General features: G+C 44.7%; 1 protein-coding gene across 1 annotated transcript in view; it reads left to right on the top strand.

The window, feature by feature from the left end:
- Kiaa1217 (KIAA1217 ortholog) overlaps positions 1-13886 on the top strand; it is a 285533-nt gene that overhangs the window by 221102 nt on the left and 50545 nt on the right. Inside the window, exon 6 of the mRNA XM_042686130.1 lies at positions 10728-11536. Coding sequence (XP_042542064.1) covers positions 10728-11536 — 809 coding nt within the window. The remainder of the gene's footprint in view (positions 1-10727; positions 11537-13886) is intronic.

Here is a 13886-nt window from a genome sequence, read left to right as displayed (position 1 = left end):
AGTATATGCATTATTTAAATGTAATTAAAATGTAAAATTATATAGCTAAAATAACTAATTTGGGGGAAAGTAGCTAAAACCTAATAGTAAGTCAAGAGACATTGCAAGTCAACAGATTATTTAGAGACACATGCCTATAACCCAAGCTACTTGGGCAGCAAAGTAGAATGTTCAAAGTCTGGCAAGCCCAGGGCAAAAACTTGAGACTTTATCCCAAAAAATAAGTAAAGCAATAAAAGGAAGGGAACAAAGTATGACTTACTCAAGTGGTTGAGTATCTGCAAAAGGCCCTACAAAAGTAATAGGCAAAAGGCTCTACATTCAGACACCAATATTTCAAAAAAAAAAAAAAAAGCTGTATTATTAGACTTCATGTCCACTCAGATATCCCAGCAATTCTCTTGCTTCTGCTGTGCAAATCAGAATCTGTAAGGGAAGAAGGGGAGGTAATCCCAAAATGTATACCAAAGACCAAAAAGTCAAATGTGTTACCCCTCAGAGGGCCCTGCTGGCAAGGCATTAGGCAGGCAGTTCAACACCCAGTGCCCTGGAGGAGAGCTGCCTGCAGAGGAAGCATCCAGGAGAGCCCAACCCCATGGGGAGCCTGGTGCTGGGATTTTAAAGTTTCCATTCCCAACGATGATCATAACCTGAAAATATTTAATAGAAAACTCCAGAAATCAACAATTCATATCTGAGGGGGGTGGAAGTTGGGGGGGCGGAGGCACTTGATTATAAAGTTTGAACTCAGGTCCTCACCCTTAGCTGGACTTTGCTTGCTCAGCTGGCAATCTACCCCCTTTGAACCAGTGCCTCCGTAAGTTTTAAGTAACTTTTATCATAGCATAGTGTTATACTTATCCTGTTTTGTGATTGTTGTCAATCTCCTCCTGTGTTTAACTTATAAACAAATTTGTACTAAGTGTATGTGCAGAGGAAAAGAGTATATCAGGTCAGTGCTACCTGTGACTTGGGACATCCATGGAGGGAGGGTTTGAGACATGTCCCCGAGGGATGAGACAGGACTCCTGTACTTGCCAGCTGCCTGAACTTCAGTAGGGATCTTAACTCCTTACCCTTCATTTTCTAACCATTATCACAGGGCCAGCACACCTGTCCTGTAGATTTTCACTGAGTTCTGAGTCCCATGAAGTAGAATCATAATTGAAAGCAATTTAAATTGCAAATTCCTGGGTAATTATTGGTGGTTTTTGCACCGGAGGAGGGCACATTTTAAAACATTGGTAGAGCAAACTGTTATAAGTCAATAAAACAATATATATTGCAGAGTATATGTTGAGGAGTTAAATGAGTAGTTCATCAATTGCTGTGAAAAGAATTCTAAGATACTGGAAAGTCAGAACAAGGTGGTGTAGATGAGATCCCAGCAGTAAAACTAGAGAATTCTAAATGGGAGCTGAACTAAGAAAGAACTATGTTCATCCAGGAAATGGGTGGTTGGGCAGATGAAGGTAAGAAATGAGGAATGTTGCAAGTGGAATGTTGCAAGTAGAAGAAATACGGTATTATTTCACAAAGCAACTCTTTGAGGTGCAAAAGGAGGTTGTCCTTGGCCTGGGAAAGATAGGAGTAGACCGGAGGAAGGAAGATCCGGTATCCACTGGAGAAGGGTGGCTCTCCTTTTATCTCTCCTTCTGCTCTGCACAATATTTGATGGTGGCTTAGAAGTTAATGCTCTCTTCACATGACTTCTTTTCCAGATTGAGGTCTTTAATCCCTGTGGGGCATGGGACTGGTCTACTGGGGCTGGTTTCAGAGGAACTCAGCCAGAGTTCTTCATGTCAAAATATTTGTGGCAATTGTATGTATTTTAAATATAGCCATAAGCCAACCACTGACTGGACCTTCTCATTCCTGGGAATTCAATAATTTTGGCAACAGTCTGTCTCTCTCATGTCTGGGAGACATTCCATTTATGATCACATGAAATATTAATAGGTTAATAAAGCCCTACAAATGACCATGTTTGCAATTTTAACAGTATAAACAGAATGAATTTGAAATATTGCCAATATATTAAACACTTTCCTTTATAATATCATCTTTATGTTTATAAGCACATTTTGGATATTCTGTGAGCATATGTAAGTGTGGTTTGCTTGGTTGGTTTTTTGTTTGTTTTTTTTTTTTTTTAGTCAAAAGAATGGATGAGAAAGGAGACTCAGTAATAATTTTCACAATCCTATTAGCATTAGTGGAGCATAAACATTATTTCCTATTGAGGTAATGCTGGGTATTTACTGGTTTGTAACACTAACTCAAAAAGAAACAAATCTCTTCCCTTTGCTTTCAGCCTTAGTCAATGAAAGGAAGAGAAAGTGAATTATCAGGATGCATTGTGCACTGCTGGGCAGGGCAATTTGATAAAGGCTGTTTTATCCCCAGGTGGACAAGTCTGATAGGAATCTGGCAAAGTCATCAACCAGAGCACAGCGGGTGTCTGTAGCTGGCTGCACTCAGACTGAACCAACTTGTGGTGAAACCTTGAGCCCTACTCCGGGGAGGGCAATCCGCTGGGCTGAGGAGAGTGGCTCCTATAGATGGCACCAGACTATTGCTCAGGAAATTAGTGTGTCTGGTTCATTAGCTACTATTCCAGGGCCTTAGGATATTGAATGCACCTCTGCCCACAGGGTAGTTTACCCCTCCCGCAGGGTAAACTTCCTGCATGGTAGAGAGCATTTAACCCATCCTGATTCACCACAGGATTGGGCTGGCTTTCAAACTCCTGACAGTGAGTTACTGTGTGGGTCTTGCGGAAGCCATGCATGCTTTGTGCAGACTTGCCCTGGAGCGCTTTGAAAGTGAAAGGGAATTGTTCTGACCACGGCCATGGCCTGAAGGAAGAGCTGGAAGAGGGCAGCCAGAATCCTCTGGGTACCATGCAGCACCTCCTAGGGGGCTCGACAGAAACTGTTGCTCCGGGGTAGCTGACATAGACTAATGTGTTGAACATGGAGTGATTCACTCAGCCAACCAGCCTTGGAACTTGCTGCTCCGGTTCCTGTTGGAGGACATCACAGCTCCAGAACATCCACTTAAAGACAGCAAAATGAATAAGAACTCCCAAGAGACAGGGACTTGGGGGACATGAGAGGAGTGGGATGGTGGTTCTGAAAAGTAAAACCTGCCCCTCGGCCCGCCTTCCTGGAAAACCCACGAGTGCCTGAAGAAACAAAACGAACCAAATAGATACCAGATGCCTGGGTGCTGATAGTTTACTTCTCTTAGCCCGGTGAGAAATAACAACCCAGTGCTGGTTAGATTTAAGGAAAAACAAAAACAAAACAACGGTTTTCACATTGCTTCTGCTCTTCTCTGACCTTGAAGGTGGCATCTGTAACAGCCACTTGAGCCACATTTTGTCTCTAATGAGACGTCTCAGGAGGGAGCCGGGTTGTGTGCTCCTTCTCTCCCCCTTCCTTAATAACCACAAAGCCAGTAAACAGATTTTTTTTTTTTTCTAAAAGAAAGCCTGCAATCCTAACTGAATTTGGGGCTTAAGCGACGTCACGGAATGCTTTTGGTTGGTAAGAACAACCTCTAAAAGCCTGAAAATGTTTGAAAAAATGCCTAGACAGCCCAGAAGGCAGTAGTAGGGTGTGGCTTGAGACCAACCTAGTGTTTTGAGGATTCCCAGTGGAAGGCCTGGGTTTCAGAGTTCCGGAAGCAGGAGAATGAATAAGGAGAGCTTGCCTGAGAGCAAAGAGAGCTTGCTGGCCTGCTCACCTTTTGTTACAGGTGTACTACCCACTCCTGGCTGGGTGCTCACAAGCCATTTCTTGCTGGGGACATACATCTCCTTGTTTGTGCCTTTCTTCCTGGAAAAACATGGCTGTCCTGGTAGAGAGTGTACAGGAGACATCTCTGGAGAATGCCCAGTTGCCTCCCCATCCATCTCCTTAAGGGCTCTGGTTTCTTCTTGAATCTTCTCTTTGAATAACTGTGGCCTGCCTTCTCTATTTTTCCTCCTTGTTTCAGATTCATTTTCTAGAACCGATGGCAGCAGCTTGCTCAGCCCTGCTACACACACACTGTGGAATGGCTGCTGCTCAATATTCGGCTTGATGAAATGACACTGGTTAATAAGTAGACAGCTCTGGTTATCACTTGCTGTTTTTTATTATCAACCCAGGGAGAGGCTCAGGTTTCCTTCGCATGCCAATCTGTCCCAACTTCAAAAGTCTGGGAGCAGAATGAATTTTGAGTGCTGGGCTAGGTTTTCTCCATAGAAAACTGATCTGAGGATTGGTCCTGGGGGGTGAATCAGCCACCCTGAGTTTTCTGCTGGCTTTGTGTCTGTTTACTTGTTTTAAGGATCTCTTCACCTTCAGTAAAATCTTATTCGGTAATCTATTCCTTCCTTGTTAACCCATGTACCTAGGCCTCTCTCCGAGTTCCTTCCTTGGTGTGTGTTTCCCTGTAAGCAATTGTTAAGGGACTGAGTCACCGGTGTGGTAGTTTGTGGTTGGATGTGGGCTGAGGTTATTCAGTGACTAATTTCCAAGGGGAGGAGAAATTGGCTTATCGCTGGGGAGGGCTACTTTTTTTTTTTTTATTCATGCTGTAGGCAGCTTCCCTCCAAGGCTGGCTACAACAAAATGGTCTTTCTTGGGCTGAGGAATGATTCTCAGTCTGTGTCCTTCCTGATGATTTCCACTCTGAAGACAAAGCTGTCTAAAATATCTGAGTGTGGGACTGAGGATTTTGATGAAACAGGCAAACAAAGGAATCGCGGAACCAGGAGCTGAGCCAATGTGCTTTTTGCACACTGCCAATTATACAGGTGGTTTCCTTAAGAAAACGTAAGTAGCTTTAATTCTTTCAGGATGAAAGCACCTTGTGAGAATCTTTTTCTCTTTTCTCTGGCTAATTCATTGTATGGTCTGATGGAGTGGTATGTTTACAAATTCTAGATTTGGAAGGGTGGGGTTGAAAATGCTATCAACTATACCTAATATTCTCTTTCCACAAAGCCTCTATGTATGTGTTTTAAATGTTCCACAAAGAGCTGTGGCTCTGTGAGAGTTTCCCCCAAACAGTGATAAATAGGTGGTCTTTTTTTTCTTCGTGCTATTTTTTTTCCCCAGAAACAATTTTAAGATGATCCTTCTTACTTCTAAGAAACTTCTGAATCGGTGACTTTTGATTTGATTTACAGAGCTTTGTGGACGTAAAATATAGTTGTATATAAAGATCCCTAACTCAGTCTTCAGATGATTAATTCCAAATTCTCCTCGGTATTTTCTCATCTGCTGGGAGTATGAGCACACTGTTGATTGAGCTGGGCGCTGGGGGCATAGGCCCCAATCGCAGCCATCTGCTGGGGCCATGGTGATGAGGCTCTGGAATACACCTCCTTGTTTACAAGACCCGGAAGGACTTCAGCCACAAGGCACAGTAGCAATTGGGGCGGAAATAGAAAGAGGGAAAGGCGATACCCACCAGAGAGCACTGTGCTTCATATACAGCCAGATCATTGGACGTTTTCTGTGCCTGTGCCTAGGTGAAGGCCGATAAGTATTTGTGTTGAATCTGGATAACCTTTAGTAGGAAGTTCTTTTATTTTTATGTTTATATGATCTGTCTATAAAGCTCACCTAAAGGTTGAAATTTCCTGGAGAAAAAGAAAATACTTCAAAGACATATCTAGAAACTTTTAACTTACTAAGATTAAATGAGATGCTTGCTTGAGAATAAGAGACTCAAGTGGAGTCTTTAAGTGAATGACACTTGTGTATGTGTGTGTGTGTGTGTATGTGTGATTTATTTTACTTTATAAGACCAATCTAATTTTCTCCTATGAGGTATGAGTGTGAGTCTTGTGCAGTTAATATATATTTAATTCCATGTCTTTACTTGCTAGGCAGAAATGTAAAAGAGAAAAAATGGAATAAAACACTTTAGGTATCTGACTAGGAAGATATTGTCATGGGAGGAATGCTAGCCTGATAGGTTGTTTTAAAAATGATGAATTACTAAGTCTTAACTGTTCAGTCACAGAAGCTGTGTGGAGGAATAAAGTCTACTTTGTACTGGAATAGCAAGGGATCTCCACATATCACACTGCAGATGTAGAAAAGAGATTCTCTCTTCTCATCTCCCAGTCTTTCCAACATGTAAGAGTTGCCTTAAGTTGTTCCGTGTCATTTGGTGCATGAACTGAAGTTACCTCATTTGAAGAGTTGATTCTAGCGGTAGCTTTCAAAATTATAATGGGATCACATGTCATTCTCATCTTTGGCTCTCTTTAGAGCCGAGGATGAAATTATCAGGGTGCTTTTTAAAACTCAATCTTGAGAAGTCATGCAGCTTGGCAAACCCACATAAGAATTTACAAAAGCGCCCAACTTCTAAGGCTCCCTTTTTGATGGAGACTTAAACCTCAGATTACCTGCTCTGCCATGATTGAATGTTTGTATTGGGTTCCACTGTGGATAACATGAGGATTCATTCCAGATAATAGCAAGATTATTTTAAAGCAGTCAAGGAAGGCTAAGGTATCACCAGCAACTACAGAATGCTGATGCCAAGGGCCAGGCTCTATCCATACCAGTTGAGCTTCCGTTCTGATTGTTTGGTATTGACTGATTGCTGGGTATTGACTAGATATTTTGCCAGGCATCCTCATTCCCCTTAGGAAGGCACAATACAGCGTGGCAGCATCATTCTTGATGAATTGTTATGTTTCTGATCACCTTTACACATGCTTTTTAATCCCTCAAATGAGATTTTTGTATTTTTTTGTTAAAAGTTAGTTATAAATCCTAACTCTTAAACTATTCCTTTCATACAACCAAATCTGTTTTTAAATATTCCTCTGCTGTTTTAAAAGAAAGATACTCAGTTTCCCTGAATTAATTACAATGAGTTTGACATTCTCCTTTCATTCATATTATTTTCCTTCAAAAGAGTTCTGTGCTCCCTAGAGTCTTGAGGTCTCTTTTTCCGCTCTTGCCAAGAAAGAGATATTTTTGCTGTGTGTTAACTGGACACAAGATTGGCCAACTAAAGATGTTATCTGGGTGCTAGTGGCTCAAGCTTGTAATTGTAGCTACTCAGGCGTATGCAAGCCTTCATCTCTAGTCAGCCATCAAAAAGTTGGGCTGGAGGTGTGGCTCAAGTGGTAGAGCACCAGCCATGAACAAACAGAGTACAAGGCACCCCTTCCCCCACCCCCCCCCCCCGTACTAGCAAAATGAAAGGATAAAAAAAGAAAAGAAAATGTTATTCGAAGCCAGTCACAGAGAATAAAACAGAGAACAGTGACTGCCTGGTTAGAAATACTGTGCATCCCAGCAGCTCTAGGCATTTGGAATTTTGTCTCTATTAAGCACAATAGTGACAATGATACCTGCCATTTGTGGGTGACTCATCTTGGGCTCTGTATGATGTTTTGTACACAGTGGCATGTTGGAGCTGATGTAACAAGTTCATCTTAAAGTTCCTTTTGGTTCATTATGGCACTGTAGGGTCTGGGGCACTGTGTGGTGTGCCTGGGGGATTTCGTGATCAGCCCACTGCTGACTTAGCCAGTCCCTCACAGAATTTATGACCTAGGAAAGCTGTGGGTTGCTTACTCTGAGCTGAACCTTTTCAATGAATCCTAACTCATGATAGACAAGAGAGGTAGAAGTACTCACAGAGGATCCATGCTGACTTCCTGCAAAATTCCCAGATGGTTGCTTCATTCTGCAATGAGACTCAGTCGGGTGTATTATCTCACCGTGGCCTTGGGACTGGCCACCCTGGTCTGTCACTGAGCACTAGAGTCATGAGGATGTCAAGTGGGCAGAGAGAGGATCACGTGGGCTGGAGCCTCCAAGCACCTGCAGCCAGATATGCAACCAGGGCCCAGGTGTGAATCCTCCATCGTGAGGACTTGGGAGAGAGCTCCGTGGGTGAAGGGGTCCCCCACGTGAGATTTAGAGGAGGGAGGACAGACTAGCCTGTAGTCCAGAAACCTCTTGAGTGTTGGAAGGGAGATGAGGAAGGTGGAGATGAACAGTTTTAATTACCATTGAGGACCCTGCTTCCTCTGGGTTCCCTAGGGAGTGAAAAGGTTACTTCAGTGGTGTTTGGGAAACCCACACCTAGAAGACTTTCTTTTGTTGCTCTTTGTACCTTGTTTGTACACATAATTGGTTACTTTTGTTATACAGTCCACCAGACTCTGAAAAGCTCCTTTGTGTGGCCGAGGACACTACTCTGCTACATCCTTCCAGGGACAAGATAAGGAAGCCAGGAAGACCCATGGGTTCTTGTCCCACATCCCACCACGTATAAAAGCCTTTCCCCTCTCCCCAAGGAGTAGGGGCTTATTCTAAATTCTGTCATGGAGCAATGCCGGGCGCTTATTAAGTGCTTACTAAGCCAGTACATTCCTATGGGAAAGACCCCATTCATTCATATCCAACGCACTGGGCTTGGTTCCCTTTTCAACCTGCTCTTGTTGCCTGTCCTTTTTCTCTCTTCCCTCAGCAGTCACACCACAAGTCTTTTAGCTGCACATCTTGCTTCTTGTTCATATGAGCCCCGCCCTTCTTCCATGCTATTATCTCATGCCCATCCTGATGGTTGCATCTCCTGGAAGGAATCAGGACAGGAAATGCTCCCACAGGGCACAAACAGCCCCAGAACTGCTTTCTCCTTTCCCTTCCCTCTGCGTACAAACAAGGGGAGAACTTCAGCCGGCATTTCCATCTCAGGTCTCAACCGAAGCCAAGGTGTATCAATAATCATTTCCTGAAGTCATTTCTTTTTTTTGGGGGGGGGGTGGGGGTCCTGTTGTGGGGTCTGAACTCTGGGCCTGGGTGCTGTCCCTCAGCTCTTCAGCTCAAGGCTAGCGCTCTACCACTTGAGCCACAGCACCACTTCTGGCTTTTTTTCTTTTTGCTTATGTGGTGCTGAGGAATCGAACCCAGGGCCTCAGGCATGCAAGGCAAGCGCTCTACCACTGAGCCACCTTCTCAGCCCCTCCTGAAGTCATTTCTAACTTTTAGTCTGCCCTTTTCTGAACATGGTGCTATAATGGCAAATTACAAACTCATTCCTCCTCTTTCCCTTTTAACTTGATTCTCCCATTATTAACTCTCCAAACGGAGAATTAGGAAAAGACTCACTGCGAGTCCTCACTTTTTTTTTCTTTTTTTTCTTTCTTTTTTTTTTTTTTTTCTTTTTGGTGCCAGTGCTGGGGTTTGAACTCAGGACCTGGGCACTGTCCCATAGCTCTTTCACTCAAGGGTGGCATTCTGCCATTTGAACAACAGCTCCACATTTGGCTTTTTGTTGGTTAATTGGAAGAAGAGCCTCACAGACTTTCCTGCACTGGCTGGCTTCAAACGGTGATCCTCAGATCTCAGTCTCCTGAGTAGCTAAGATTATAGGTGTGAGCCACTGGGGCCTGGCAGATCCTCACCTTTGAACTATCCAGAAGTCTAGGCCTTGTGGCCATGAAGCTCCAGCCTATGGTGATATGCTCCTGTAAGCCCTGTGAGCGCATGGCATCCCAGAGTGTCATTTGGACCATGCTTGGGGTCTCCTTCCTCTCCCCTACTGCCTTCCTCACTATGATTCCTACAATTTTTTTCCAGACCATTACTCCCCTCCCAGTTTCTCAATGCTATTTTCTCATTGGCCCCAGATAAGAGTTGGTGAAAGAGGACCTCTCTCCATACGAGTCATGCCCACCCCTTGCTTCTTCAGTCCTGTCCCTGCATTAGATTGGCTTGGGAAGATGGGGCAGGTGATTGTTAACAATAGACAAAAATCAGAAAGCACCATTTTAGTACTGTTGATATACATTAGACCCACATGTGTTAAGTGTCTTAAGAAGCTGTGAGTTCCAAATGTAAACCAGTGTGCCATTTCATCCTCAGTCCCACAGTGCTGAGCTCTACGTCCATCCGGTGTGTTCATTTTCTGTGGTTGCTGTAACAAATTCCTTAATGACTTAGGGCTGGGGATAAAGCTCAGTGGCAGAGCACTTGCTAATATGTGTGAAGCCCTGCATTTGAACTCCAGCACTGCAAAAGAACAAGAGTGGCCTAAAACACCACAAATATATTATCTTATAGAGATCAGAATCACAAAATTAATTCCATGGGCCAATGCCAATCAACTTGTCAGCTGGACCTTACTTTTTTTGGAGAGTCAAGGAAAACTCCCTTTATGTAACTTTCGCATCTTCTAGAAGCTGCCTATATTCTTTCTTGTCTTCTGATTTCTACTTTCAACTTCAAAATCAACAGCATGACATTTTTCTAATTTCTCTCTTTTCTTTCCCTTCTTTTCTCTCCTTCCTTGTCCCTCCCCTCCTTCCTACTCTCTCCCTCCCTCTCATTCTTCCCTTCTCTCCTTCCTTCCTTACTCTTTTCCTTTGTTTCTCCCTTCCTCCCTCTCTTCTCTCTAGGTAGAAGGACTATCATTGTAGATCACTCTTGACCTTGACCCTCCTACCTTCCCCTCCCAATCAATCACGCTTGTGATTGATTGAATCAGCCAATATTCCATATCGATGAGGTCTTTGCCTTCGGTCATATCTCTAAGGGACCTCATTCACAGGTTTCAGGAATTAGGGTACAGGCATCTTGCAGGAGAGGGACATTCTTTTGACTCGCACATCAAGAAAACCACATTTACACTGTGATTTCTCTAAAAAACGTGAACATCGAAGCCAGCTTTCTAATTCCTTGCTTTATTTCCAGATGCAGAGGGAACTTGTGTATGCAAGAGGAGATGGCCCCGGTGCCTCTCGGCCTGGATCCACAGCTCACCCAGCCCATGCAATTCCCAATTCGCCACCATCCACGCCTGCGCCCCATTCCATGCCCCCCTCCCCATCCAGAATTCCTTATGGGGGCACACGCCCCATGGTTATTCCTGGAAATGCCACCATCCCCAGAGACAGACTGTCCAGCCTGCCGGTCTCCAGATCCATCTCGCCAAGCCCCAGCGCCATTTTGGAAAGGAGAGACGTCAAGCCTGATGAGGACCTGAGCGGCAAAAACATGGCTCTGTACAGGAACGAGAGCTTCTATGCGGATCCTTACCTGTACCACGAGGGACGGATGAGCATTGCCTCGTCGCACGGCGGGCACCCCCTGGATGTCCCCGACCATATCATTGCCTATCACCGCACGGCGATTCGGTCGGCCAGTGCTTACTGTAACCCCGCCTTGCAAGCAGAGATGCACATGGAGCAGTCACTGTACAGACAGAAATCCAGGAAATATCCCGACAGCCATTTGCCGACCCTGGGCTCCAAAACACCCCCTGCCTCTCCTCACCGAGTCGGTGACCTGAGAATGATAGACATGCACCCTCACAACAATGCACCCGACCGGGCCTCGCCCAGTCGCCAGTCTTTTAAAAAGGAGCCAGGCACCTTGGTGTATATTGAAAAGCCACGGAACACGCCAGGATTATCCGGCATTGTGGACCTCGGGCCTCCTCTCGTTGAGAAGCAAGTGTATGCCTACAGCACTGCTACAATCCCCAAAGACAGAGAGACCAGGTAAGGCCTGGGGCCCTGGCAGACGGTGTTCTCTAGAGATCAAAGCAGGAGAGGAGAAAGCTGGCAGCAGAGAAGGCTGCTCCCTGCACGGTTGCTGAGCGGGTGGGGTTGGGTGTGGTACCGCAGGAGTATGCACTAGGAAGGACAGGTGTAGCCACAAGGGAGCTCAGTCCTGTAGTGTGGCACTCGGACTCACAAGGCTTGAGTCGTTCACAAGAAAAGTATTCTTAACCGAAGCCATTCAGACAAGTGGGTCAAGAGGTGATGGGGAGTCACTAAGGACTGCGGAGTTTAACGGTTCACAGTGGCGATTGATATTTTGCTTTTAGGATGTCATTTTGTTTCTCCATATGGCTTGGGGACAGGAATGGGTTACTGCCCTGTCTTCCGAGATGATAAAAATGTGAGTGTCTGTGAACATGACATGGTTTAAATTTAATGGTTATTTGGAAGTGGTGCTGAAATCAGCGAAGTTTTTCTAGTGACTAAGGCGTTGAAAATTGCTTCTTAAATATTATAATTGTATTTTATTTCATCAGTCCTGAGCCTTTCTCCTCTATCATCCAAAAAAATCTATAAAGTAACAACAGAAAAGCTAACTTTGATACAGGACATTGCTAAAGCCTGAATGGATTGGAGAACTTGGTAAAAAATCTGGTCAAAGAAATGGAAACTGCAGAGGTTGGCATATGTAACAGCTGTCATATATGAATTCAGAAGGAGGAAATGTAAGAAATAAGAATCAGGGGCTGGTAGTGGTGACACATGCCTGTAATCCTAGTGATATAGAAGTCAGAGATGGGAGAATCGTGGTTAAACACCAGCCTACACACACAAATATAGCAAAACCATATCTTGAAGAATTGCATGTCTGCAATCCTAGTTATATGGTAAAAATAAGAGAATCACCCTCCAAGGCCAGCTCTGGGCAGAAGTAGCCTGTGTTTGAAAGGAACTAAAGCATGTAGGGCTGGAAGTGTGGCTCAAGTATTAACACATTTGTGTAGCAAACATAAGGCCATGAGTTCAAACCCCAGTCTGCCAAGACAAAAATAAACAAAAAATTAAAAAAATTAAAATCTGGTGTTCAGTTACTTAGAACCTTCTTAGACCACTGCCCCTCACTAAAAAATGGCATTATTATATTACTTTATAAAAAATAAGTCCAAACTTGTGAATGAATTAGGAACTGTCTAGTGAACTGTTTTTATACACAACTCAGAAAGCTCTGTCCATTCTAGCAGAATGTTGTCATGGAAAGCTGGCCCTCTGTGTCTATTTACTCATAAGGATCTCATGCAGAGGGCTTCCAGGAGAACAGAACGAGAATAAACATGAACATTTGAAAGTCTTTAATGCAACAATAAATTCTAACCCCCGCAGTTAGAAAACCCGCAACAATGACTGGCTTGCTTATGTAGAACTAAGAAAACTTAAGGATTGGAAAAATATTCATTGCCTCCTTCCCAAAGCCCTTAGCAATGAAATTCTAAGATGCCTAGGAAGGGACACCCACAGCGGTTCATCAACACAGACCAGCATCACCACTACAGAGGAAGCTAGCAAGACACAACAAAGGCTCAGGAGCGTGTGCTGAGAGCTATGGGACAGGGCTATAGATGGTCCCAATGGCGGGCAGCAGGGGGCAGGGCAGGGAATGGTGCATAACTGCTAAAGGGGGGACTTAGAGCCATAGAATTCAGTGAGGGGACAAGAAAAAGAATCAGCCTCCAGGCTGGTCCCACCTCCTGCCACATCCCACACTGCCCTGCCTGGTGGGTGGCAGAGGACGGGAGGTTCAGCTCCATCCACCTCCTGCATTCTGGGTCCGTGATGGCCAGCTGTGGTGTCCTCCCGGTCTCCAGCAGCTGGTGCTTCACTTGATCACCTGCCAACCATCACTGAGCACCTAGTATGGAAGCAGTGGAACCTGTGAAATGTCTGCCCCCCCCCCCCCGCCCACCTTATGTTCTCTTTTAGAACACCCAGTCTTCTGCCCTGGCCTGCTGCCCTCAGACACCCCTGTGCCTACCTCAAAACCACATGTTCCTGTCTTGCGTTAGAAAACCTTCTCAGGAATCAAATGACTGTGTGTTTACCTACAATTGAGCATATTAGAAAAATGCACTAAGATGATTGCACCCTGAACTGCAGTCATGGTGGCCAGCTCCCATGATGATGGCCGTCACTCTGAACGAGATTGTACATGTTCACGTGGCTTCCTGGACCCCTGCAATGTACAAACAGCTCCCACTCCTCACCTGCTAATTAGCTCCACAGGGGGCAATTGATGGTGAGGGCAGATGGGGGGGCGGCTTGCCAAGATCCATCCAGTGACACTGCGTGCACA

The sequence above is a fragment of the Dipodomys spectabilis genome, unplaced genomic scaffold, assembly GCF_019054845.1.
Source record: "Dipodomys spectabilis isolate Male_0828 unplaced genomic scaffold, ASM1905484v1 ptg000096l, whole genome shotgun sequence".
NCBI lineage: Eukaryota > Metazoa > Chordata > Mammalia > Rodentia > Heteromyidae > Dipodomys > Dipodomys spectabilis.
Note: the sequence above shows the minus strand (reverse complement) of the source record. Positions and strands in the feature narration are given on the sequence as shown.